This window comes from Garra rufa, chromosome 24, assembly GCF_049309525.1.
Source record: "Garra rufa chromosome 24, GarRuf1.0, whole genome shotgun sequence".
Taxonomy (NCBI): Eukaryota; Metazoa; Chordata; class Actinopteri; order Cypriniformes; family Cyprinidae; genus Garra; species Garra rufa.
Genome location: NC_133384.1, coordinates 21862399 through 21887336, shown reverse-complemented (window position 1 = coordinate 21887336; position 24938 = coordinate 21862399). Strand labels below are relative to the sequence as shown.

At 34.3% G+C, this 24938-nt stretch overlaps 4 protein-coding genes across 4 annotated transcripts; 2 read left to right on the top strand and 2 right to left on the bottom strand.

Annotated features, from left to right (window-relative positions):
- Window positions 1-3811: 3811 nt before the first annotated feature.
- ropn1l (rhophilin associated tail protein 1-like) lies at window positions 3812-10210 on the bottom strand. Its single transcript, XM_073830284.1, has 5 exons — window positions 10080-10210; window positions 9491-9614; window positions 9241-9402; window positions 7271-7446; window positions 3812-4028 (listed from the first exon to the last, which is right to left on the bottom strand). The coding sequence occupies exons 1-5, from the start codon at window positions 10208-10210 to the stop codon at window positions 3965-3967; spliced, it is 657 nt and encodes a 218-aa protein (XP_073686385.1). The 3' UTR covers window positions 3812-3964.
- Window positions 10211-11732: 1522 nt separating this feature from the next.
- On the top strand, window positions 11733-13131 carry LOC141300905 (arylamine N-acetyltransferase, pineal gland isozyme NAT-10-like). Its single transcript, XM_073831189.1, has one exon. The coding sequence runs from the start codon at window positions 12048-12050 to the stop codon at window positions 12891-12893; it is 846 nt and encodes a 281-aa protein (XP_073687290.1). The 5' UTR covers window positions 11733-12047; the 3' UTR covers window positions 12894-13131.
- Window positions 13132-14483: 1352 nt separating this feature from the next.
- apoob (apolipoprotein O, b) lies at window positions 14484-22215 on the top strand. The gene is made up of 9 exons (XM_073830731.1): window positions 14484-14536; window positions 15037-15141; window positions 15248-15367; window positions 16249-16281; window positions 16965-17019; window positions 17951-18046; window positions 20321-20412; window positions 20831-20920; window positions 21743-22215. The coding sequence occupies exons 1-9, from the start codon at window positions 14510-14512 to the stop codon at window positions 21782-21784; spliced, it is 660 nt and encodes a 219-aa protein (XP_073686832.1). The 5' UTR covers window positions 14484-14509; the 3' UTR covers window positions 21785-22215.
- A 140-nt stretch (window positions 22216-22355) lies between these two features.
- On the bottom strand, window positions 22356-24759 carry sat1b (spermidine/spermine N1-acetyltransferase 1b). The gene is made up of 6 exons (XM_073830730.1): window positions 24500-24759; window positions 24139-24190; window positions 23983-24066; window positions 23749-23850; window positions 23631-23671; window positions 22356-22672 (listed from the first exon to the last, which is right to left on the bottom strand). Exons 1-6 carry the CDS (start codon window positions 24563-24565, stop codon window positions 22502-22504), a joined length of 516 nt encoding a protein of 171 aa, XP_073686831.1. The 5' UTR covers window positions 24566-24759; the 3' UTR covers window positions 22356-22501.
- Between the last annotated feature and the right edge of the window lie 179 nt (window positions 24760-24938).

Below are 24938 nucleotides of genomic sequence, written 5' to 3'. Positions count from 1 at the left end.
GGCAGTTCATCAGTGAATTCAGTGATATCATCATCCAGTTCAGTTCAAATAGTATACGATATCGCTGGAAAGTGTCCCCAACTAAGCAAGCCAGAGGCGGCAGCGGCAAGGAACCAAAACTCCACGGATGACAGATATGGAAAAAAAAACCTTGGGAGAAACCAGGCTCAGTTGGGGGACCAGTTCTCCTCTGGCCAGACGAAACCAGCAGTTTGTACCAATGTCTGATTGTAGAGAACTCGTCAGGATCCCATGGTGGTGGTGTGGTCACCAGTTTAAATAAAACTAATATGAATTTATTTTCTTTTTCGTTTATATCATGTAAAGTAAACTAATCAACACAAAGCTGCTGAAACTTGTTATTTCTGGAAAGTACAACATTTCATCTTGGGTTTTTTCTCAGCTCTGTGACTAGCTGTGTTGGGGATGTCCCTATGTGACAGTAGTACCACAGAAATTAATCAACTTTCCGACACTTGTGGTTCTTTTCTCGCTTTTGTTAGACTTTACATAAAACAAAACCTTGAATGATTTCTATCATCTTCGCTTTCTTCGCTATGATGAAGTCATTCACGTTACAATTCTGAAAGCAAGCACAGCACTTTCACATTTAGTTCTCGCACCTATTTTAGTTGAAGTTTCACTATACACACGCGAACGGCTCTTGTCACACGTTACTGCTAATATGTGTGCTCTATTACAAGCTCAAGCTTTTTCCACAATTCTAACACTCCCATTTCCTTGGAGTTCTAAGATAAGTGCCGTAATTGCTGTGACTAATTAGTGAGTCATTTAGCCTCGAACAGCTGGGAGCTTGGGCTTCATCCCCTTCACTTGCAGCTGTGATATTATCAGTCAAACATACGTACAGCGCAGCAGTACAGTCCACACTCTTTTGTATACTTGCGTTCGACCGTTACACATCTGCTATAGAGGAAGTACTGTTGGTTTTATAAACAAGTAAACGGTGCTGCCAAAAATGAGTCATTATCTAACTGCCAAAGCGTGGCTATCATTTTACAGCCTGTGACAAAATGGCATTTCCCGTTGAATTTCACTCTCCATACTATCTTGTATATTTCACTATATACTATGCACAGCTATAATTTTCTGTTAAGATATATTTAGTCCTACAACTTCCAATTTTACAACCAAACACCACAAACCGTAAATCTCCAAATTGGTTGTGAAAAAGATGATTAACATAGCATTACAGCTCAAATAATAAACACATTTTAACAGAAGCGTGATTGTGCAGTTGAGGTCAAAAGTTTACATAAATAAATCTGCAAAATGTAAATTATTTCAGAGAGATCATACAAAAGTCATGTTTATGCATTTATTTAGTACTGACCTGAATAAGATATTTAACATTAAAGACGTTTACATATAGTCCACAAGAGAAAATAGTTGAATTTATCAGAACAACCCCGTTCAAAAGTTTACATACACTTGATTCTTAATACTGTGTTGTTACCTGAATAATCCACTGCTGTTTTTTTTTTTCTCAGTAATAGTTCTTCATGAGCCCCTTGTTTGTTCTAAACAGTTAAACTGCATGCTGTTCTTCAGAAAAATCCTTTAGGTCCCACAAATTCTTTGGTTTTCAGCATTGCTTTGTATTTGAACCCTTTCCAACTATGACTGTATTCACAGTGAGGACAACTGAGGGACTCATATGCAACTATTACAGAAGGTTCAAACACTCACTGATGCTCCAGAAGTAAACACGATGCATTAAGACCCAAGGAGTGAAAACTTTTGAAATTTGAAGGTCAATGTAAATTTTGTCTTCTGGGAAACATTTAAGTATCTTCTGTAGCTTCTGAAGGGCAGTACTAAATGGAAAAAATATGATATATGACAAAATAAGAAAAGTGTACATGTGTTAATTCTGTTCAAAAGTTTTCACCCCTGGCTCTTAATGCATCGTGTTTCCTCCTGAAGCATCAGTTAATGTTTTGACCTTTTGTAATAGTTGCATACGAGTCCCTCAGTTGTCCTCAGTGTGAGAAGACGGATCTAAAAATCATACAGTCATTTTGGAAAGGGTTCAAATACATAAAAATGCTGAAAAACCAAAGAATTTGTGGGACCTGAAGGATTTTTCTGAAGAACAGCACACAGTTTAACTGTTCAGGACAAACAATGGACTCATGAACAACTATCACTACACAAAAAAGAAGCTGTGGTAACAAAACATTGTTAAGAATCAACTTAACAATGGGGTCAACTTTTGAATGGGGTCATTTTGATAAATTCAACTATTATTTTCTAATGTGGACTATGTAAATGCCTTTTATGAGCAATATCTTATTCAACATGCATTTTGTATGATCCCTCTTATTTTGGTGTATGTAAATGTTTGACCTCAACTGTACAATCATTCTTCTGTTAAAATTAGTTTATTATTTGAGCTATAATGCTATTTTAATCCTCTTTTTTTAAAACCATTTTGCGGGTTTAGGGTTTGTGGTGTTTGGTTGTAAAATTAAAACAGAATATTTTTGTAAAACTGTAAAAATATTGACCTCAACTCTAAGTGCTTTTATAACCAATCTGTCATCTCTCTTAGAAATTATAGATGCCATGCTGCTCCTTGGCTACTTCAGCTTAGACAATTACATTAGCTCAGCACTTTGGCCTGCTTAGGTTAATAAATCCTCAGGAGCCGATCAAGAAGGGAGAACTTCATGCTGCGTGAAGTTCATCTGAAATCTTATGTAAATCATCCAAAGCACCTGAATAGATCCTTGGCCAGCAAGCTTTGATATTACAGGGTCAGCTCACCCAAAAAGGACAATTCTGGCATTCATTAGCCACCCTGATGTCGTTCCAAACCTGTTAGGAGCTTTGTTTGTCTTCAGAACACAAATTAAGTTATTTTTGATGCAATCCAAGAGCTTTCTGTCCTTGCATAGACAGCAACGCAACTGGCCCAGAAAAATAGTAAGGACATCATTAAAATAGTCCATGTGACATCAGCGGTGAAGCTACAAGAATACTTTTTGTGTGTAAAGAAAATTTTGCTGTCTGCAGGGTCAGAATGCTCTTGGCACCTTAATTTGGTTTCCGAAGGTGAACTAAACCTTTGACTGTCCCGGTGAGATAATATCTGTATCAAACAATGATTTTTGAGCCGGTTTCTAAAACAGTTTGAGATTGTTACGCATGCTAAAAAGCGAACATCTCGCTGCTGGAACGGTTTCATCATTCAGAAGGGGCTGTTAATCTAAAATTAGCTTGATTGCTGATGGGTCAATCAGTTCATTTGAGAAAAGATGTTGAGAATAGCCTTCATTAACAGGTCTGTGAAGGTTGAGTAGCTCCTTTTAGTTCCAAATTAGTACACAGCCTCTTTCCATCCTCAAAAAGGCAATTAATCAGACAAACTGGGCGACTGCTGGCTGTTGCTGTGCCACTGCTTCTCTAAAACACAAGGAAACTGTGCGGTACAACATTCCAGACTGATAGATCATATTTAAATTTGTGTGATGATCTGAAACATTAAAGTGTGACAAACATGCAAAAAAATTAAAAATCACAACACCGTGTATGTCATTGTTTAAATATAAAAACATAATGTGTGAGTGTATGAGCCTTGAGGTACATACACAATACAGTTTCTGTGCTTGAAAACCACAATGGTAAGTGAGGTAATATGGTTTTGAAAACCCCAACCTATAGTGTCGATAGGACATCTGTAAACTGTAATTCAAATTGAAAGTTATGCTCAAATAAGTACCTATTGTTCCAGTGGCCTTGTTTTGTTTTTCTTTCACTTTCGCAACATATATACCTAGATTTGAGAATGAAAGATTTATTTAGATTCAATAACCACTTCACAATATACAGGATAAAGAGGGCCAACACAAGACACAACAACTAGGAACTATAGGATCAATAGTTTTCAAGCTTGTTGTAAGATATCACCCCCTGAGGACCATTTGTACTGGATTTGACTCTACTTCTCAGCACTACGGAGGCTTGTAAAATTTGAAGGTTGCACCATTCCTCCTTGGCATTCTCTGAAAACAGGAAAAACAAAGTTTTCAGTTAAATAAACGTCATCTGTTTTTGTTTTTTTCATCATAACAGGAGATTGCTGCATCCAAGTTCACCCGACCGGATTTGCTGAAACAACTGTTCTTGCTTTTAATTGTTTATTAACATCCTCTTTTCAATTCTTTTTTACTTTACTTTTCTTTGGGCGTGTCATGTCATCTAAAACACATGACATTTCTTTCTTCTTTCTTCTGGGTCTGTGATATTGACTGACTAAAATGCTATTCAAACATCTGTGTATTCACAGTAATGGAACGGACTGCTCTTGTGTCCTGTTTTTATGAACATTGGTAGATGTTAGTATGAGATTGTAATCAAGACCAGTGGCAAGAATCAGCTTGCAAGAATTCTTTTGTATTGGAGATTTTTTTTTTTCAAATTGTTTTATCACCTGGAAGATCTGAGCTTCTTCATGTACACACAAGCAAATATTTGCTTCTGTGTTTGTTAAGAGTTAAAAATGGCACACTGTGGTGAAGTTCAGTTGGCTTTAGTGGTATCAGAGACTGGTAAACACATTCAGACATGCAAAGCAGCAGAAAAAGACTTATCTGTTTTCCTGTTGTCACATTAACATTAGTTTTTTAAGACTTAAAGGGACAGTGCACCCCCCAAAAAAATTATTTCATCAGTTACTGTTACTTTGTTTCTTCTGTTAAACACAAAAGATGATATTTTGACTTTTTTTCCATATAAGGAAAGTTAAAAGTAAATCTGACACATTCTTTATATATATATATAAGTTTTACATAAGTTTTTGATATAGTTTTTTCATAGTTTTTAATGTTTTTTATAGTCTCGTCTGCGTACCAAGCCTGCATTTATTTGATACAAAGTACAGCAAAAACAGTAAAAATATTAAATATTTTCACTATTTAAAATAGTTGTTTTCTATTTTAATATATTTTAAAATGTAATTAATTTCTGCGATTTCAAAGCTAAATTTTAGCATCATTACTCCAGATCTTTCAGAAATCATTTTAATATTGTAAAATTTTGCTGCTCAAAAACATTTATTATTATTATTATTATTATGTCTTTTTTTCTTCAGTCAATAAGAAATTTTATTTTTGAGGAAAACATTTCAGGAATTATCTCCATATAGTGGACTTATATGGTTTCTGCGAGTTTGAACATCCAAAATGCAGTTTAAATGCAGCTTCAAAAGGCTGTAAAAAATGTTTTTCTCAAAAAACATAATTTCTTTACAGCTAAAGAAAGAAAGACATGAACATCTTGGATGACAAGGGGGTGAGTAAATTATCTGTAAATTTTTGTTTTGGAAGTGAACTTCTTTAATACTTACAGGCTCTATCAAGTACAGTTGACTACTGTGACAGCCCATTTCCATTTTGTCCCTTTTTCTAGTTCATAATTTAAATAACTTCAGTTACAGAAGGGTCAATTAGTCTTTTTCAATTTCAGCCTTTAAAAGTGTTAAAAACCTATGAAGAAACATATTCAATGTCTTTCCGAGCAGAACTGGTAAGTACAAAGCACCTTCTGATGTATTGTCTGAATGGCAATTAATTAGACTAAATTAATATTTGTACTTAAAAAATAATAATTACAAAGACATTGATATAACATGAAATCATGTTTTTGACTAGTAAATTAAAAGGATAGTTCACCCAAAAATGAAAACTCTGTCATTAATTACTCACCCTCATGTCGTTCCAAACCTGTTAGACCGTTCATCAAGAAACACAAATTTAGATATTTTTGAAGAAATCTTAGAGCCTTCTGATCTTGCATAGATGTCAACGCAACTGGCACACATTCAAGGCCCAAAAAGGTAGTAAAAAACTCTTGGATTTCATCAAAAAATATCTTAATTTGTGTTTCTTGATTAACGAAGGTCTTACGGGTTTTAAACGACATGAGAGTAAGTAATTAATGGCAGAATTTTCATTTTTGGGTGAACTATCCCTTTAACTATGAAGATGAACTGCTGGTCATGGTAATATGTGACCATGGACCACAAAACCAGTCATAAGTGTAAATTTGTCGAAATTGAGATTCTTACGTCATCTGAAAGCTGAGTATTGATATATTGTTTGCTAAAATAGGACAATATTTGGCTGAGATACAACTATTTGAAAACCTGGAATCTGAGGGTGCAAAAAATCTAAATACTGAGAAAATCGCCTTACAAGTTGTCCAGATGACGTTCTTAGCAATGCACATTACTAATCAAAAATCAAGTTTTTATATATTTATGGTAGAAAATTTACAAAACATCTTCATGGAACATGATCTTTACTTAATATGCTAATGATTTTTGGCATAAAAGAAAAATGGATCATTTTGACCCATACAATGGATTTTGGGCTATTGCTACAAATATACCCGTGCTACTTAAGACTGGTTTTTGTGGTCCAGGGTCACATATGATTTATGCAAATCTTATTCATAAATTCCTTTTTCAAAATGCTTTTGAACTGAGTTGAAAATGTCTTAAAAACATTTAGCTAACATAGAATACAAGGGATGAAATCACGTTTCTTTGAATGCAACTAATAAAGACAATTGGTGTTGGTATACTGGTAACGTACAGTATGAAAATCAAAAGGTAATAAAATACCCACAGGACACAATTCTTTATAATGCAATGTCCATTAATAGTATTGTTTCTGCAGTTATAGATTGAATTGTCTTAAAGACAAGTAAAGCCGGTGGTTCAGATTTATGGCTTGTAATACGCAATCGGAAAACTACATAACCTTATTGCATTATGTGACGTTTTAAGACATATTATGTTCCCCTTAAGTTATTTGTTGAAGTAGTTTTGAATATAGAACAGTTTTTCGGTTCTGAAAAAGAACAGAATGCTTTGTAATTTCACAGGTGTAAATTTTAACAAAAAAGACTTGAAGGTGCCTCAGGCAACAATGTCAAAGCAATTAATTTTATTCCTTATCACTTGTCCTCCTAAAAGACCTCTTTGGCAACAAAAGTAAAACAGAAAAGAAATTGTCACCCTAGAAAATGTGTCTAATTCATTTAATAAAGCCTCTTATTGCCATTTTGTCTCAAACTACATGCTGTCAGAATGATTGAGTGTTTCACATCTTTTGATCATGCTATTTTGTTTTACCTTGTTTTTGAGGGTAGTATGTAAAAAATTAACCACTGAAGATTTAGTATACTTCAAATGTTATTGTATTTTAACTGAGTGCTTTTGTGGGTGTGTGGGTGTACTCACGCATTCTCCTCTAAACTATGCAAGAAGCCGTCGATCTGTTCTTTAGGAATTTCTCCATCCAGATGGGCCAAGTATGTGTACAGACTCTGAAATGTGTCGAAAGGAATCTGGGCTGCACCACTCTCATGGTCCTCTGTGAGTATTTCACACGCATGTTTCAAAGCACTTGTGATGGTCTGTGGAAACAGTCCAGTAGACGTTCTTTCAAAAACATACACTTTACAGAAACTTTGAATGAATAATCCCTATTATTGTGTGTATCAGTCTTTGTGAATCTTTAGTTCTTGTTCATCTGCTTGAAAACCTTTGAAATCATGTAAAATACAACACTGCCATCTAGAGCCAGTTAGTAGAATTATATTTATAACGTCTCAAATGAAGCCACGGTCAAACAATCACAAAAATCTAATAGAAATATGAAAATATTATCTTCTGGCCATCTAAGATGTAGATGTAGATGTAGTTTTTTTCTTTATTAGAATATAAGTGGATCAGTTTAGTATTAAATCACTTGCTCACCAATGGATCCACTATAGTGAATGGGTTCCATCAGAATGAGAACAGCTGATAAAAATGTAAGACATAATCCACACGGCTCAAGTTCATCAGTTAATGTCTTATGCAGCGAAAAGCTGCATGTTTGAAATATGCAAATTCAACATTAAGGCATTTTAACTTCAAACTGTTGATTTCGTAACTCTGTCATTATGGTGTATGGGCTCATATTTTGGCCAGAAATATGGTTTAGATGCTCTAATGAGTCCCACAGAATTACCATTCCAAATCAGCTATTTGGACTCTGACGGCACCCATTCAATGCAGAGTATCTTTTGGTGAGCAAGTGACGTAATGCAAAATTTCTCTTGACTCTGATGAAGAAACAAATTTATGTACATCTTGGATGGCCTGAGGGTTGAGTATATTTCCAACAAATTCTTAATTTTCCACACAAGGTTTACAGAAGTATGTAGTCTCCATTACCCATAATGGAAGAAGTTTGAAACAAACAAGACTCTTCCTGGAGCTGGCCTCCTGGCCAAACTGAGCAACCGATGGAGAAGGGCCTTGGCTAGAGCACCAAGAACCTGATGGTCATTCTAGCTGAGCTCCAAGATCATATATGCAGATGGGAGAAACTTACAGAAGGACAAACATCACTGCAACTCTCCACCAATCTGGGCTTTATGATTTTCTCCTCAGTGAAGACACATGAAAACACACTTTACAAAAAGCATCTAAAGGACTGTGAGAAACAAGATTCTCTGGTCTGATGAACCTCAATTCCAAGCATCATGTTTAAAGAAAACTAAGCACTGCGTATCACCTGCAGATTACCGTCCCAAAAGTAAAGTTTACTGGTAGCAGCCACATGCTGTTGGGCTGTTTTTTAGCGGCAAGGATTGAGGGACACGTCAGAGTAGAAGAAAAGCTCAGTGTACCAAAATAGTGAGATAGTCTTAATGAAAACCCAGTCCAGTACATTCAAAACCTCAGACTGTGGCTTATAGACAACTCTGTGAATGTCCTTGAGTGGCCCAGACATAGCCTAGGCTTGAACCCAATCAAACATTTCTGGAGAAACCTGAAAATGTCTGCCAGACACATCCAAGCTGACAGAGCTTGAGAGGTGAAGAGGTGAGGCGAAGAATGGCAGATAATTGCCAGATGTTGATGTGCAAATCTTGTTGCATCATACCCAAAAAGACTTGAAGTTGCTTCAGCTAAGTACTGAGTTAAAGGTATGAATACTTATGCAATGTACTTATTTCAGTTTTTTTAGTTTTAATAAATTTATGAAGTTGTGACAATTCTGTTTTAGCTTTGTCATTATAGTGTATGGAGTGTAGATTGATGTGGGGAAAAAAGTCATTTAAAACAGTTTAGCATAAGGGAGCAACATTACAAAACATGAAAAAATAAAGGGGTGGGAATACTTTCGCAAGGCACTGTAGATATTTATATCCACTCACCCCACCCAAAGCACTGCATCCTAAAGCAAAAAACTGCATCCAGCTGATATCTTCTTTGAAGTTCCCAAGAGCAAGAATTGTGTCAAGCTGTTCAATAGGCAAGGGCAGGCCTTTCCACCTCTGAAGAAGCTCCTCTTTTGTAATGATTTCTGTAGGTGCGAACTACAGGCGAGAAAAATGTAATCAATATTCAGAAATATCTGCTGTACTATGTATAAAACATTCAAAAGAAATGCAGTGGATCACACACGTGCTGATGAAGGCTCTTTAGAAGACCTGGTGTAAGTCCTGTGTCTGTTTTCTGAGTTGCCACTGGCATTTCCAACCTCTCCTTGACTGGTAAGTGCTGGCCTTTTGATAATGCTGAAAAATAGCTGAAGGAGAAGCAGATTTATGGTTGTCATTTGTCATACTATATTATATTATCATTGTTTTATAAAGCATACATTATATTTGTAGCAATAGCCAAAAATACATTGTATGGGCCAAAGTTATCAAATTTTCTTTTATGCCAAAAAATCATTAGGATTTTAAGTAAAGATCATGTTCCATGAAGTTATTTTGTAATCTTCTATCGTAAATATATCAAAACGTAATATTTGCAAATTATTATGCTTTTTTTTTTTGCTCCCTCGGATTCCAGATTTTCAAATAGTTGTATCTCAGCTAAATATTGTCCTATCCTAACAAATCATACACCAATGGAATGCTTATTTTTAAGCTTATTCAGCTTTCAAATGATCTCAGATCTCAATTTCAAAAAATAACCCTTATTTTGGTTTTGTGGTCCCGGGTCACATATATAATGCTAATCTTATGCATTATCATAATATACTTACTCAGCTGCCCATTGCAGCACATCATGTGGCTGTGTCTTGATTGCAGCTTTCGTGAACTGCTTTAAAATATCAGGCAGTTCTGGAGGGATGTTGATCTGCTGGGCGCAGTACATTGTCTCAGGAGGAGGCATCTCTTTAGGTTGTGTTTTAGGATATGACAGAAAGAAGGTAAACCCAAAGAGCACAAAAAGGACATTAGACAGTCAGAATATCAGTCAGCAACTTTTCCACACCAAGTACCAGCTACAGACTAGAAAATTGTGTTACTGTGTTCAAGAACAAAATAGCATTTAATCTAAACAAACAGACGAACCTACCTTTTTAAAGGTTATTTTAAATACAGATCCTTCTTTATAGCTAAATATAGCTTAATATAAACGTATATTGTACGTTTATATATAAAATTTAAAATGTATACTATATAAGTATATTATAATATATACTATTTTGTCATCTTATAAGACAGCAGCGACTTGCATCTGTGTTTTTCATAGCAACGAGTTGTTTGTAAGCACCCCATAGAAACCAAAACGAACTCCGAGATCTGATTGGCCGATGCCAGCAATGAGGGCGTCGACTAGAGTATCTGTTGCCATGTCCGTTGATTTTAAGTCGCTTGTTTTACACTTATAAATACCAAAGTGGATAGTTGATTATTTAAAGAAAAAAAAACGGGTTTGCTATTGCTACTCATCCAGTGATGCGCTAATCTATGTACTCTATGAATTAATGTTACATTAAATGTTAAATTAATGTTAAAACCATTAATGTTAATTAAAACGTTAACATTTGAAAAAAAAAATACTAAAAAGATATTATTTTGAAACGTTTAGACTCCATTAATTAATGTTGTATTATCTAATATTTCTAATTACTTATTTTGGTTGCTTTAAGGTGAGACACAGGTGAATAGGGTAAAAAAAAGTAACTATTAGTTATCACCTTACTTACCCAGTTGATTGATTACTTGGATAATTGCAAACATTTTTTGTATTACAAGTTTTAAAAAATGTTAGGTTCAAATATGCAAATGAGGCATTATTTAATTAAATATGCGCTAATATGCATACATTTCTAGTACACAAATCTAAACACTGGATGAAGTCAGTTTCAAAATTCTTGTTTAATTTTTTTTTTTTTTTTACATATTAGAGTCAAAAGTTTTTTACAGAGGGAATTTTGGGTATCTCATTTCGTCATGACATAATTTGAACAGACAGAAAACACTTTATTTTTGACAGTTTTTAGAAATGTATAAAATCAAGCAAATTATATATGAACAAATCCCTCTGTAAAAACCTTCAGGATATAGACAGGAATTAAAATGTAAAGTTTGGTTGTATACTACTGAAGTGGAGATTTATGGCTCTGTGTAGGAGTAAAAACTGGTTTTGAGAAAACGGCCTTTAAAAATATGCATTGTAATTTAAATCTATTGACACAAATAGATAAAGTGCTGTAAAAGAAGCACTTAACAGTGTTTTTTGGATGCTTTCTTTCCACTAGTCTAAAGAAACACTTTATGAAAAACCAAAAAGCCCAAAATCTCAAACTTGACAGGTGCATGAAAAAACTGCGTTTTTTTTTTTTTTGCCTGCAGTGTCTCCACTTAACTGAGTGGCTTTCTCTGGTGATATCTGGCAACACTTATAAACGAAACTGTTCCGTTCACGTCTAAATTAGTGTAAAATCTAAACTTTTTTACGTTTAGTATATTTTTAAAAATACTTTTAATCGTCTTCTACAAACATAGCAAACCGATAAGAAATGGTTGATGACAAAGTTTAATGTCCTTATGAATTTTCATGAGCACAATTTGGACTTCCGAGAAAGTAATGTCAGCGTTTACAGCCTATGAAAGTGAAAACTTGCTTAAAGGTCGTCTGAAGGTGCATGCGGTAGATGTGTTCGCTTGAATTTGTGTTAGTTTTCTTAGCCTAACTATATACCAGCGGTCTTTTCAAAGCTATGGATGTTCAGAAGTATTTGGCACGTATCGGCTGTTCGGGTCCATGTCCTCCGACTTTGGAGACGTTGCGATACGTTCACCTGAATCACTTAATGACAGTTCCCTTTGAGAATCTCTCTATTCATATCGGACAAAGGGTGAAGCTTGAATTGCCGCATTTATATGAAAAAATCGTCGTCGAGCGCCGTGGAGGATTCTGCTATGAGAATAATGGGCTCTTCTCATGGCTTCTTTCTCAGATGGGCTTCGACGTGACTATTCTCTCCGCACAGGTCAGGAATCGGTTCACCGGTGCTTACGGACCTCCGTTTGACCACTTCATCATGATGGTGAAGCTGGATGGACACGGGTGGCTCTGTGATGTGGGGTTCGGATCCGGATTCCAGCTCCCTCTCTCTCTTGAGACAGACAGTCCTCAAGTCCAGAGCCACGGAGCGTATCGCCTCAGATCTCAGGGAAACTTAATTTTCATGGAAATGAAATCTGAGACTGAAGTATCAGGGAGTGGTGAAGAAACTTGGACGGAACTGTACAAGTTTACCCTGGAGCCACGTGAAAGAGACGACTTTAGAGCCATGTGTGATTACCATCAGAGTTCTGCTAGCTCGATTTTCTTCTGCAAGTCTCTGTGTTCACTCTTACTGCCCACTGGAAGAATCACAATCATGGGCCGCAGACTGATTATAACTAGTTTGTCCAAAGTTGAGGGACAACAAGCTGCAAAAACCACTGATCTTTCAGATGAAGAAATCACAGAGGTCTTGAGAGAAAAGTTTGGAATTGTTCTTCATTCTCAACTCACTCCAAAAGATGTTGAGATTGTACCACCACCAGTTACTTATTAAGTGGTAGTTTATTTGTTTGGTCTCTATTTTTCATTAAACACTGGAGGAAATATTTAATTATACATTTAATTACTTAAATCTTGTATATCAGGACATGCATAGGCTATTTGTAATCATTTATGATTAAGCTGTTAAACGTTCTTTGAAGTGCCTTTTCCAATTAGTAAAAAATATTTATTTTTAAGCATCAGACAAATTATGCCTTTAAGTGTAAATAAATCAGTAACATTTTGAAATAAAATGAGGTTAAAAAAACTGTGTTGATGTGTTATTCCTGAAAATGCATATAATTCTAGTAAAAGGTGTGAGCTGCATTGTTCCAGTGTTATTTTAATATTCTCTGTATACTATTAGTAGCTATTTCTTAATATTTAGAAAGTGCCTTTGTAATTTTTTATTATCTATTACTGTGATTTATTTTTTGACATCAAAAAATGTTAAAATAGTTATTAAATATAATGCTTTCACTTCTAAGTGTTTTATCTATTTATATTTTATTTTAGATTAGCGCTATTTAATTTAGTTATTTAGTTTTAGTTTCAAATAACATTATTCAAGTCATAGTTAACGTATACACTACGAATCAAAGATTTTTGAGTAGTAACATTTTTAATGTTTTTTAAACAAATCTCTTCTGCAGTTATTTGATCCAAAGTACAGCAAAAACAGTAAAATTGTGAAATATTTTTACTATTTAAAATCACTGTTTATATTTTAATATATTTTAAAATGTAATTTATACTTGTGATTTCAAAGCTGAATTTTCGACGTCGTTACTCCAGTCACATGATCTTTCAGAAATCATTTTAATATTCTGATTTGCTGTTTAAAAACATTTATTATCATTTTTATGTTGAAAGCAGCTGATTAGATTTTTTAAAGGTTTCTTTGATAAATAGAAATGTCAGAAGAACAGCATTTATCTGAAATAAAAATCTTCTGTAACATTATAAATGTCTTTATCATCACTATTGATTAATTTAAAGCATCCTTGCTAAATAAAACTATTAACTTCTATAATTTCTTTCCCCCAAAATATTATACTGACTCCAAGCTTTTGAATAGTAGTGTATAATGTTACAGAAGCTTTTAATTTCAGATAAATGCTGATCGGATCTTTCTATTCATCAAAGAATTCTGAAACAAAGGTATTCGATTGTTTAAATATTGATAATGATAATAATACTAAAAAAAATAATGATTTCTGATGTGACACTGAAAACTAGAGTAATGATGCAGAAAATGTAGCTTTGAGCACATGAATAAATTAAATTTTAAAATATATTTAAATAGAAAGCAGTTATTTTAAATATTAAAAGTAGTTTACAATATTACTGCTTTTGCTGTATTTTGTTTCGTTTTGGTGAGCAGAAGAGACTTTAAAAAAAAACATCAAAAATCTTACTGTTTAAAAACGTTTAACTAGTAACGTTAGTGTATAGAAGATGCCATCTTATTAGTAATATACGGTCCAGGTAATAGGCTTAGACAAACAACTAAAATAATGTGTAATTGATTATTCATCTTATACAGAAACGTTTTGAAATATTTACACGTTGCTGAGAAGTTTGTCCTCACAGACTTGCCGTAGCAGAGCGCTGTTCTCAAGAAGAAAAATGCCAAATCTTGGGAAAATAGCTAAGGTAAAAGGAAAAATACGTTTTTCATTACATGAATTCAATTAATGGAAGTACGCTTGTATTATGTATAATACGAAAGCTAAGTTTATGCAGTAAAGCGTTTATCTTGAGGTTGCACATCTATAGCGCATAGAGCAGCAGTGATGTAGCTAAGCTAACTGGAGCTTATTGACCAGGTAGTGTTTTTGTATTTTTATATTTAACCGACTTATAAATAGTCATTTATAAATGTTATAAATAGTTTTATTTTGATTCATGATTTTATAATATTGTCGTTGTCTCGTAAAATTCTCTTCTGAGAGTGATGTGCCTCATCTTGAATGATTTGAAACTGATGTTTTAGTGCAACTCATAAGCTTTGGTGTTTGTTTCTGCTCTCTTTTAATGCTGTTTGGTAATTTCGTTTGTCCAGTACTTGTACATAATACATGAATATATCATTGGCTTTGTTTCTAAGGATATGCCTTGTTTCATGTTTGTTTTCTCTGCCCTGCCTTGTTAAGGTGGTGCTGCCTGTGGCGGTGCCTGGAGCCCTTGGTCTGATGTCTGCCACAGTTTTTGCTGCAAGCGAGGCCAAAGAAAATAACACCACCCTTATGACAGATGAGGTACTTCCTGTGCATGGTGTTTTGGGATGGTGTGAGGTAGAACGAGAAGGTTATTGGAATGATGTTGGGTTTTTACAGTAACGCTGTATTTTTTTTTTTTTTTTAGCTTTCACTCTATGACACACCTGAGCCCCAGCTGAGGTACAAGAACCCAGAGGTCGGTCATGTTGAGCAGGGTGTAGCATCTCTGAGGAAGACAGTGGAACCTTATGTTTCATGGTGTCAGGTATGCTGTTTTGCTAAGAGTGCTCAGTAAAAGTGATTCAAAAAGAAATGTGACCCTGGACCGCAAAAGTAAACATAAAGGTAAATATTTTTTTTTTATTTATGTGTATGAAAGCTGAAAAAAAGTGAAAAAGTCGTGACGTATTGTCAAGTATGGTGACCCATACTCGAAATTGGTCCTCTGCATTTAACCCATCCAAGTGCACACACACAGCAGTGAGAAGTGAACAAACACACACACACACACACACACACACACACACACACACACACACACACTGTGAACACACACCGGAGCAGTGGGCAGCCATTGCTCCAGCGCCCGGGGAGCAACTGGGGGTTCAGTGCCTTTCTCAAGGCCACTTCAGTCATGGTATTGAAGGTGGAAAGAGCGCTGTTCATTCTTGATGAATGGGTTGTAAGGATAGGACAAGATACAACTATTTGAATATCTGTAATTTGAAGGTGCAAGAAGATCAAAATATTGAGAAAATCACCTTTAAAATTGTTCAAATGAAGTTCTTAGCAATGCATATTACTAATAAAAAATCAAGTTTTGATATGTTTATGGTAGGAAATATCTTCATGGAACATGATACTTAATGTCCTAATGATTTTTGGCATAAAAAAAAAAAATTATCAATACAATGTATTTTTGGCTATTGCTAGTTTGCTACAAATACACTTGTGCTACTTAAGACTGGTTTTGTGGTCCAGGGTCACAAATCTTCAATTTTACAGACACATTTAGTTTACTTAACACAGACACATAATGATATTCACAATACATGTATATCTTCTCTATATTTTATACATTATACATTATCATTACACTTAGTTTGTAGTTTTCATTATTTTTTTGTGATTCTTATCCACCTTCAGGAAAAGACACAGTTTGCCATGGAGAAAGCAGAGGCAAGTTATGTTGTTAAAGGAACACTCCACTTTTTTTGGAAATGGGCTCATTCTCCGACTCCCCCCGAGTTAATAAGTTGAGTTTTACCATTTTGAAATCCATTCAGCTGTTCTCCTGTTCTGGCGATATCACTTTTAGCATAGCTTAGCATAGATCATTGAATCCTATTAGACCAATAGCATCACGTTATATTAAAAACGATATTTGTCCTATTTCAAACTTGACTCTTCTGTAGTTATATCGTGTACTAATACCGGCGGAAAATGTAAAGCTGCGATTTTCTAGACTGATAAGATTAGGAACTACACTTCCATTCCGGTGTGTAACTACAGAAGAGTCAAGTTTTAAATAGGACAAATATCGAAACTCGTTGGGAATTTTTGAACGCGATGCTACTGGTCTAATAGGATTCAATGATCTATGCTAAGCTATGCTAAAAGTGATATCGCCAGAACAGGAGAACGGCTAAATGGATTTCAAAACGGTAAAACTCAACTTATTAACTCGGGGGGGGGGGGGGGGGGAGTTGGAGAATTAGCCTATTTCTAAAAAAAGTGGAGTGTTCCTTTAATTTCTAGCCACTTCACAATTATTATGCTTATAATTTATGATTGTGGTAAAATATTACTGAATTCATCTGTAATATCTCCTATACCTTAATGTTTCTCTCTTTCAATCATAGTCTTACTACAAGACACTTGAGCCTGGTGTGGATACCACCCAAAGTATCGTAAAAGGTATGGACACAAACACATACTCCTCTTTAACAGGGGTTTTAATCTTTGATCCCACAAATAATTATGAAAATATTACATTTAGAAAGCATAAAGACTTAAATTATAATGTCAAAAATAAATATTAATAATTTAATGAAAGATACGTTTTTATAGTGTTATATGTATTTTTATTTGTTTATTTTAATGATATTTGTACATTCTAATTTATTTAATGTATTTATCTGTTTTTTATTTGCTTTGTTTATAATCAGTATATAACAGTTATAATTATTTATAATGTGTTTTTATCATTTATTTTACTTATTTATACAGTCAAACCAAAAAATTTTCAGACACCAGATATAATTCTTGATATTTTTTACCGGACACTATAGTTCATTTATGTAAGTGAGGACAGCAAAATAAAGTAAACTGTGACTCAAAAATTCTTCAGACAGTGGACTACAAGTAAAATTGCTAAAAGAATTGGGACCAAAAGTTATTCAGACACTTTTGCCTGACCATGTTTTGTTTAATGGCTTTTTCATTAATTGGTAATGCATTTATTGTGCAATTTTTACACTACAGACTGAACAAAGTTAAGCATTGCTTGGTAATTGGTCAACAAAGTATTGATAGTTGTGTAAATATTGTCATACTAACAGTTGTCTGAATTTTTGGTTGATCATTATCAAGATCAATTTGTTCTGACAGTTTAACTCTGAGTTCTTGTGATATTTTATTACCGTTTACTAAACTATAGTTAATAAACTGTGTTAATGTGAGAAATGTTGAAGGTGTCTGAATACATTGTGGTTTGACTGTATATATCAAAATTGTATTTTTGTATGTATTTTAATCTTTTTAATATGTTGTTGTTTTGTTTTGTTTTTTTCTAAAAACATTTCAGTGTGTATACAAAACACCACTCCATTTCTTTTCTTTTTTTCAGATATGTATGTGTTTTTGAACGACCCTCCATCTGAGTTCTACACCAGTGTGGGTATTATAGGATTCTCTGGAATTCTGGGACTTTTTTTAGCAAAAGGTATTATTATATTATTCTAAAATCTGTTTTGTGTTATTATTAGTGCTGTTAATCGATTAAAAAAATTAAGTAATCAGTAGCACATTTTTTTCTGAAATTAATCGTGGTTAATCGCAATTAATCCCACCTAACATTAAAGTTTTTAAATATACTTTTATATTGCAATAATTTCACATTCAATCTTCAAATTAATGTAGAAACAACATAAAAAAAAGCATATTTTTAATATTTGTTAAAGAATTTTTTAATGACTGAAGTGGAATGTCACTGATACCAGTATAGAATTAAAGAATTTCCCCAAAGGGTATCAATACAAGTACTACTGTATTACTGACGTCTCTAGGACAAGGTTCCCAGGTTTTTATAACATAACCCAATTTCTAATCAAAACTAGCGAGCAGCGAAATACTGCTTTTAAGGATACCTATAATGTATCTGAAAATGTTTTATGTTATTATATTTGTCCAGTCAATATCTCAATGTCAATAATGCCTTTTAAATGTCCATAAAAAGTCTTACATTTAATTGTATCAAATTTAAGGCCATAAAAAGTAAAATGGGGACAAAAAGACAAAATTAGCCATATAGCTAATGGGATTATAAAAATTTTAAATATGAGCGCTGCACGTTTCAAAGTCAGGTACTGTGCTGCTTTGTTTACTGCCGTTACCTGGGAAAATGTTATTGTTATGAAAAAAGTGCCACCTGCTGGCAAAGAATGAATTTGCCTTTTTAATTGGGCCTTATTTTGGTTTAATATAATAATTCATATTAAACCAACTATTAAACCATAAATATAACAATTGATACTGTGCAGGTCTTAAAAAGTTTTACATTTGAGCTTAAAAATCCTGCAGAAACCAGGATTGTGTGCATAATCCAGGAAAATAATTGAAACAAAATATTACAAAGGTATCCAAACCAATTTTGGAGGCCATAATGTCATTCATCAACACTGAACTGGACTAGATCCAAAAAGCAACAGTCTGAACACAAAGAGGTCTGAGACACCATTACTGCTGGACATTACTGGACAAAAAATGGATCTGAGTTTGGTTCTTTTAAAGAGGACTCAAGTGTGAAAACACCCTAAAAAGAACCAAACACAGACACCTTTAAGTGGACCAAGAGGTGGACCAAGTGAAAAGGAACCCAGTTTTCTTATGTTCACACTGTTGCTGTTCGTGAAAGAGGACTCCGATCCTTTTTTGGTTCACTGAAGCAGGATTGGTGTCTCGGACCTCTTCGTGTTCAGACTGTTGCTTTTTGAATCTAGTCTAGTTTTGAGTGTTCACATATGGGCCAAATATGGCCGTGTGAAAACACCCTTAAAGCCGATTTTTGGCCGATCCTTTTTTGGTTCACTGAAACAGTAATGATGTCTCAGACCTCTTCGTGTTCAGACTGTTGCTTTTTGGATCTAGTCTAGTTTTGAGTGTTCACATAAAAACACCCTTAAAGCTGATTTTCTCAATATTTAGATTTTTTCTTGCACCCTCAGATTCCAGATTTTCAAATATTTGTATCTCGGCCAAATATTGTCCAATCTTACAAACAAACATACATCAATTGAAAGCTTATTTATTCAATTTTGGATGATGCATAAATCTCAATTTCAAATAATTGACCCTTATGACTGGTTTTGTGGTCCAGGGTCACATTTAAGTGAACTTCCACAATCTTCACATAAACCCGTTATTTACCTGTGCTCTTTAGCAAGTTGGAAATATACAGAAATTGAATAAAGTTATCACTAAACACTAAATAAAATAAGGATGAATCCCTTAAGCATTAAAAGTTATTGATTTTCATTTTGTTTCTTTGATTAACAGACTTCAAAACAGCTTGGTTATTTGTTTTTTTTTACTAATATTACTTTAAGAGCTGTCGCTGCTTCGCTCTTTAAAAAGAAATAATACAGGCTACAGCGAAGTGGAGTGCACATCTAAAAAGTCTCCCATTTGATGTGGTCGTAAAGACATTCAGCGACTAATTAAACGCACTACTTTTTTTTTTTTTTTAAGATTTATTTTTGGTGTTTTTTGCCTTTTGTTGTGATAGCAGACAGGCTATGTGGGAGAGAGAGGGGGGCGGGATCGGGAAAGGTCCCCAAGTTGGGACTCGAACCCAGGACACCCGTAAACGCAATGGCGTTATATGTCGGCCCACTGACTAAACGCACTACTTTTAACTGGAAAAATTCATCTAATTTTGACAGCGCTAGTTATTATTAAAAACTATTTTTGTTCTCTTTGTTGCATTTTGTCCCGATAGGCAGCAGAGTCAAGAGGCTGATGTTCCCCACTGGGCTGATGGCTCTGAGTGCCTCCATGTTCTACCCACAGCATGCTGCCTCCGTTGCCAGGGCAAGTTTTCAGTTCTTTCTGTTCTGATGGACAGAGTCTGTTGCTGTTTCTCAGCAAGCCATCCAGTACAGACTACAGTAACTTTTAAATAATGTGGAATCAACTACTGTACTCGTGTCCTGGGATATCAACAGCGCTTGGTCTGGAGGAAATTCAGTCTGTGAATTGTGTGTTCAGATAGTCATTGTTCCTTCCTCTTTTTTTCCTGTGTGGCCGTCCATAAGTGCAAAAACTAGAAAGTGAAGGGATATTTTAAGAATTTTTCCATGGATAAGCTCAGTCATATAAAGTGAATAATAGACTACTCCCTGCCCCACAGGAATAGCACTTAAAATCGTATGAGCATGTTTTAATGTTTTACAAAAGATGTCATTGTATTGATGATGAGTAATACAAATGACATTTTTTTTTTTTATAGACCACAAAACACTACATATTTTCATGGGGTTCAGAAGGACGAGTTGTTTTGGAGGAGCTGCTTAGAGGGAAATCGTCATCCAAAGACAAAGTAAGGAGAAATCTGATACTTGGCACAGTGTTGTACTACTTTTGTCCTCTTCCAAGACCGAATACAGTGCCAAAGTCTTGAGCAGATTGACTCCAAATGAAAGGTTTAAATGAAAAGGGTTTTTTTGCCTTTGAGTAAATTACTATGACACGTTGCGGATAAAAAACCTTCGCAAACACAGTGCTTTTTAGAAGTTTGAGGTTGGCAAGACTTTAATGTTTGTGAAATCATTTGTATATAATAGTTTCTATTTTTATATATTTTGAAATGTAATATTTTAACAGTCATAAGTGTCACATGTCAGTATAATTTTTTTTTAGAAAGTAAATTATAGAAATTACAACTTTATTTAGCAAGGATGCTTTAAATTGGTCAAAAGTGATGATACAGACATTTATGTTGAAAAAAAGATTTCTATCTTAGAAAAAGTGCTGTTCCTTTGAACTTTTTATTCATCAAAGAAACATGGAAAAAAATCTACTCGGCTGTTTTCAACACAATAATAATAAATGTTTTTGAGCAGCAAATCAGAATATTAGAATGATTTCTGAAGGATCATGTGACTGGAGTAATGATGCTAAAAACTCAATATCAAGAATAAATTATATTTTAAAATATATCCAAATAGAAAGATGGTAAAGATACTTTAAAATTGGACTGTTTTGCTGTACTTTGGATCAAACAAATGCAGGCTTGGTAAGCTTTAAAAAAAACATAAAAAATCTTAATAAGACTGGTAATGTATATTTAACATGAAGATCTTCCTAGAATTTGTAGAATAGACCCTTTTGCTTCTGTTACCGTTTACCTTTTTCTTTCCAGGTTGAGAAGACACAGAAAACAGACAGCCAAAAATCAAGTTGAGACAAAGCAGTAAGTTTTAAGAGGAGTTCCTGCTTCGCACCTGGATTCTCTTCTTATCAATGCACTGATCAATTTGGTATTTGCTATATTATTTTGGTCGTGTTTTTGGAAACTTACACTTGACTGTGTTTTCTGTGCACTATATAAATTCAGCAGTAAGCATTTGGACCAATGTGAAAATGACAGCTATGTACCTGACTTGCACTGTGAAACTCTTAATGATGGCTCTTATTGTATTTCCTAAACTGGAGTTGGCATTGCATTCTCTAAAATGTTCCTGTGTCACTATACAAAGATCAAATTTCAAACACTTAAGTTTTTATAATCTTCACACACTTATGATTTGACCAACCACATTGATAAGAGTCTGCCTTGTGTAACATGAACTTAGTCTGGACATAAGCAAAGGAATATTCTGCAAAGTACAGTATTCTCCAGGAGTTACTTTTAGATTTTTAATGCATTAAATTGGATGCATATAAACATCTCATAAACTAATCTGACATGTAAACTACAGAATATGATTTAAATATAAGGATGAATACAAGCACTACTGTAACTTCTTGTAATCTCAGAGTAAACTGCTGTTTATTAATGTGATTAATGCCCACAGAGTATTTATAAGTATTTTATGTCAAGATTAAAGTGATATTTAAACTGAGAAATGGCTGTGAGCCATCCCTAGTCCCTCCTTGAGCACTGGAACTTCGGGCCAGCTCACTCTTCGGCAGAAATTTTCAGGAGATTGTCTTTATCAATCCTGAAAAGTCGCCATCCCTCCTGCAGCGAGAGGTCGGAAGCCCCGCGTCGCTTGTAAAAGTCGATGGATGCCTTGTTGGACTCAGCCACGATGAAATGCATGCTGCTGCACCGACTTTTCACCGCTGTCTGCAGGTGGAAACAGTTAGCTGTTTATTGTTGCGTCTAGACGCGTGTATAAAATAATTTAAAGAAAACATAAAACAGTTACACTACCTGTCAAAAATTTGAAATGCTGTGAAATATTTTTACTATTTAAAATAAGAGTTTTCTATTTGAATACATTTTAAATTATCTAATTTATTCCTGTGATCAAAGCTACATTTTCAGCATCATTACTGAAAGTCTTCAGTGTCACATGATCAATCAGAAATCATTCTAATATGCTTATTTGCTGTTCAAGAAACATATTATTATCATCAATATTTAAAACAGTTTTTCAGGATTCTTTGATGAATAGAAAGATACAAAGATCAGCATTTATCTGCAATAAAAAGCTTTTGTACATTATACCATTCAAAAGCTTGGAGTCAGTATTTTTAAATATTTTTTTTTTTTAAATTATGTTTTCTTTAGCAAGAATGCTTTAAATTGATCAAAAGATGATAAAGGCATTCATAATGTTACAAAAGATCTCTATTTCAGATAAATGCTGTTCTTCTGAACTTTCTACTCAAAGAAACCTGAAAAAAAATTATACTCAGCGGTTTACAACAGTAATAAAAAAAAATTGAGCAGCAAATCAGAATATTAGAATGATTTCTTAAAAGAAATAATGCTAAAATATGCTAAAATGCTAAAAAATCAGCTTTGAAATCACACGAATAAATTGCATTTTAAAATGTATTACAATAGAAAAGTTATTTTAAATAGTAAAAATATTTCAGATTTGTGCTGTTTCTGGTGTATATTGGATAAAACAAATACAGACATAGTGAGCAGAAGAGACCTTTTAAAAAAAAAACATGAATCTTACTGTTCAAAAACTTTTGACAGGTAGTGTACATTTTTGTGGTCTATTTCGAGTTTGAAACTACTTTCTTGTACTAATTTTGTGTGTGCAACAAATGTAAACAGGATGACTTACATCACTGAGGGTTTTCAGGATTTCAGACCCAATTCCAAAACCTGTAAAACATGAAATTGGTCCAGGGAAATTAGTAAATATATGGTTTCATGTGATACACCTTTATAACAAACCATACCTCTGTACTCTTTCATTACATAGAAATCTTCAAGGTACAGAAGTTTGCCAATCCAAGGGTCGTAGGTGAAGTAGTACATGGCAAATCCAATCACAGAATAGCCTATAAATGAACAGTATTTTACACAATTGCATTACTTTTAACATGCTTGTGCATGAAAAGTGAAATGTGTGAGTGTTTATTTAAAAAAAAAAATCAACAGGTTGAAGTTCACTAAAGATCTTAATGTTTTACCCTCGACTTTCTGATGCTCGGTTGGCACGTCTGCGACCACGCAGTGGTAAAACGGGTGGTCTCCGAATCCGTCCTCGAGCAGATCTAAACAAAACTTTTGTCATTTCGGACCAACTATTGATCAGATTTCACATTTGATAAATGATGCAATCTCACCTTTCTCAGTTAATATAACTTGGTCTTCCATTTCCTCGTACTTCGCGAGTTCCTTTGAAAGATAGAAAGGAAAGATGCTTTTTGAACTTGAACTTGGTTGAACATCAAGTTCTGTAGGCGGTGGGCCTATGGTTTGTTTTCATGCAGGGTCATATCTGGATACTTTATCAATGTCATGGAACTGTTTTGAAGTGATTTAAAATTAATCCAAAATTCATAAGAGGTGTGGTATTAACTTTTAATATGATTACACGAAACAGTAACTAATTTTAAGACATACCTATGCACTTTTTAAAAGTTTTCGACCGCTTATTCTGCTTCCCTAAATATACCCATGCATATAAACCAGTGTGAAATCTACCTTTATGAGTCGCAGTATGTCAGGCACGTCTTTTGGCTCCGCTTTACGCAATTTAAAATTGGCCATTTTCTTCTTTTACTCTTTTTCCCTTTTCTCACTAGTCCTCTATATGTGAAGAGAAGCAAAAGGTGTTTCTTCATTCGCTTCCCAGAATATTACCCTCCGCTGTCAAGTTTGGGCTTCTCCTGGATGGGACTCGCATGCAGCAGCTGACCCGGCTGTTTTCACCTGGCTTTAGTAAATGTCCTTTGTTTATCAACTCGGGCATATATTTGCCGGTGGGGGAGGGGTTTGGTTCTCATAATAACGTTTTCTCCGATTGGGGACCAATAGCAGCTCCCCATTCGAACTACGTCATGACGCACCGTTATTATTCGCTCATGCTGGTGCATATATCAGTGAGATCAAAACACTATAGGAATGTATGTGTTTTCTACTG

Bases quoted from the DNA above. Each gene is read 5' to 3' on its own strand.
- ropn1l (XM_073830284.1), bottom strand. From the start codon at position 10,210: ATGCCTCCTCCTGAGACAATGTACTGCGCCCAGCAGATCAACATCCCT. The intron at 9,615-10,079 runs GTAAGTATATTA...CTTCTCCTTCAG, and splicing joins GTGCTGCAATGGGCAGCTGA to CTATTTTTCAGCATTATCAA. The intron at 9,403-9,490 runs GTGTGTGATCCA...TCTCGCCTGTAG, and splicing joins TAAAGAGCCTTCATCAGCAC to TTCGCACCTACAGAAATCAT.
- LOC141300905 (XM_073831189.1), top strand. From the start codon at position 12,048: ATGGATGTTCAGAAGTATTTGGCACGTATCGGCTGTTCGGGTCCATGT.
- apoob (XM_073830731.1), top strand. From the start codon at position 14,510: ATGCCAAATCTTGGGAAAATAGCTAAG. The intron at 17,020-17,950 runs GTATGGACACAA...TCTTTTTTTCAG, and splicing joins CACCCAAAGTATCGTAAAAG to ATATGTATGTGTTTTTGAAC. The intron at 18,047-20,320 runs GTATTATTATAT...TTGTCCCGATAG, and splicing joins GGGACTTTTTTTAGCAAAAG to GCAGCAGAGTCAAGAGGCTG.
- sat1b (XM_073830730.1), bottom strand. From the start codon at position 24,565: ATGGCCAATTTTAAATTGCGTAAAGCGGAGCCAAAAGACGTGCCTGAC. The intron at 23,851-23,982 runs GTAAAACATTAA...GTTCATTTATAG, and splicing joins CGAGCATCAGAAAGTCGAGG to GCTATTCTGTGATTGGATTT. The intron at 23,672-23,748 runs GTATGGTTTGTT...CATGTTTTACAG, and splicing joins TGTAATGAAAGAGTACAGAG to GTTTTGGAATTGGGTCTGAA.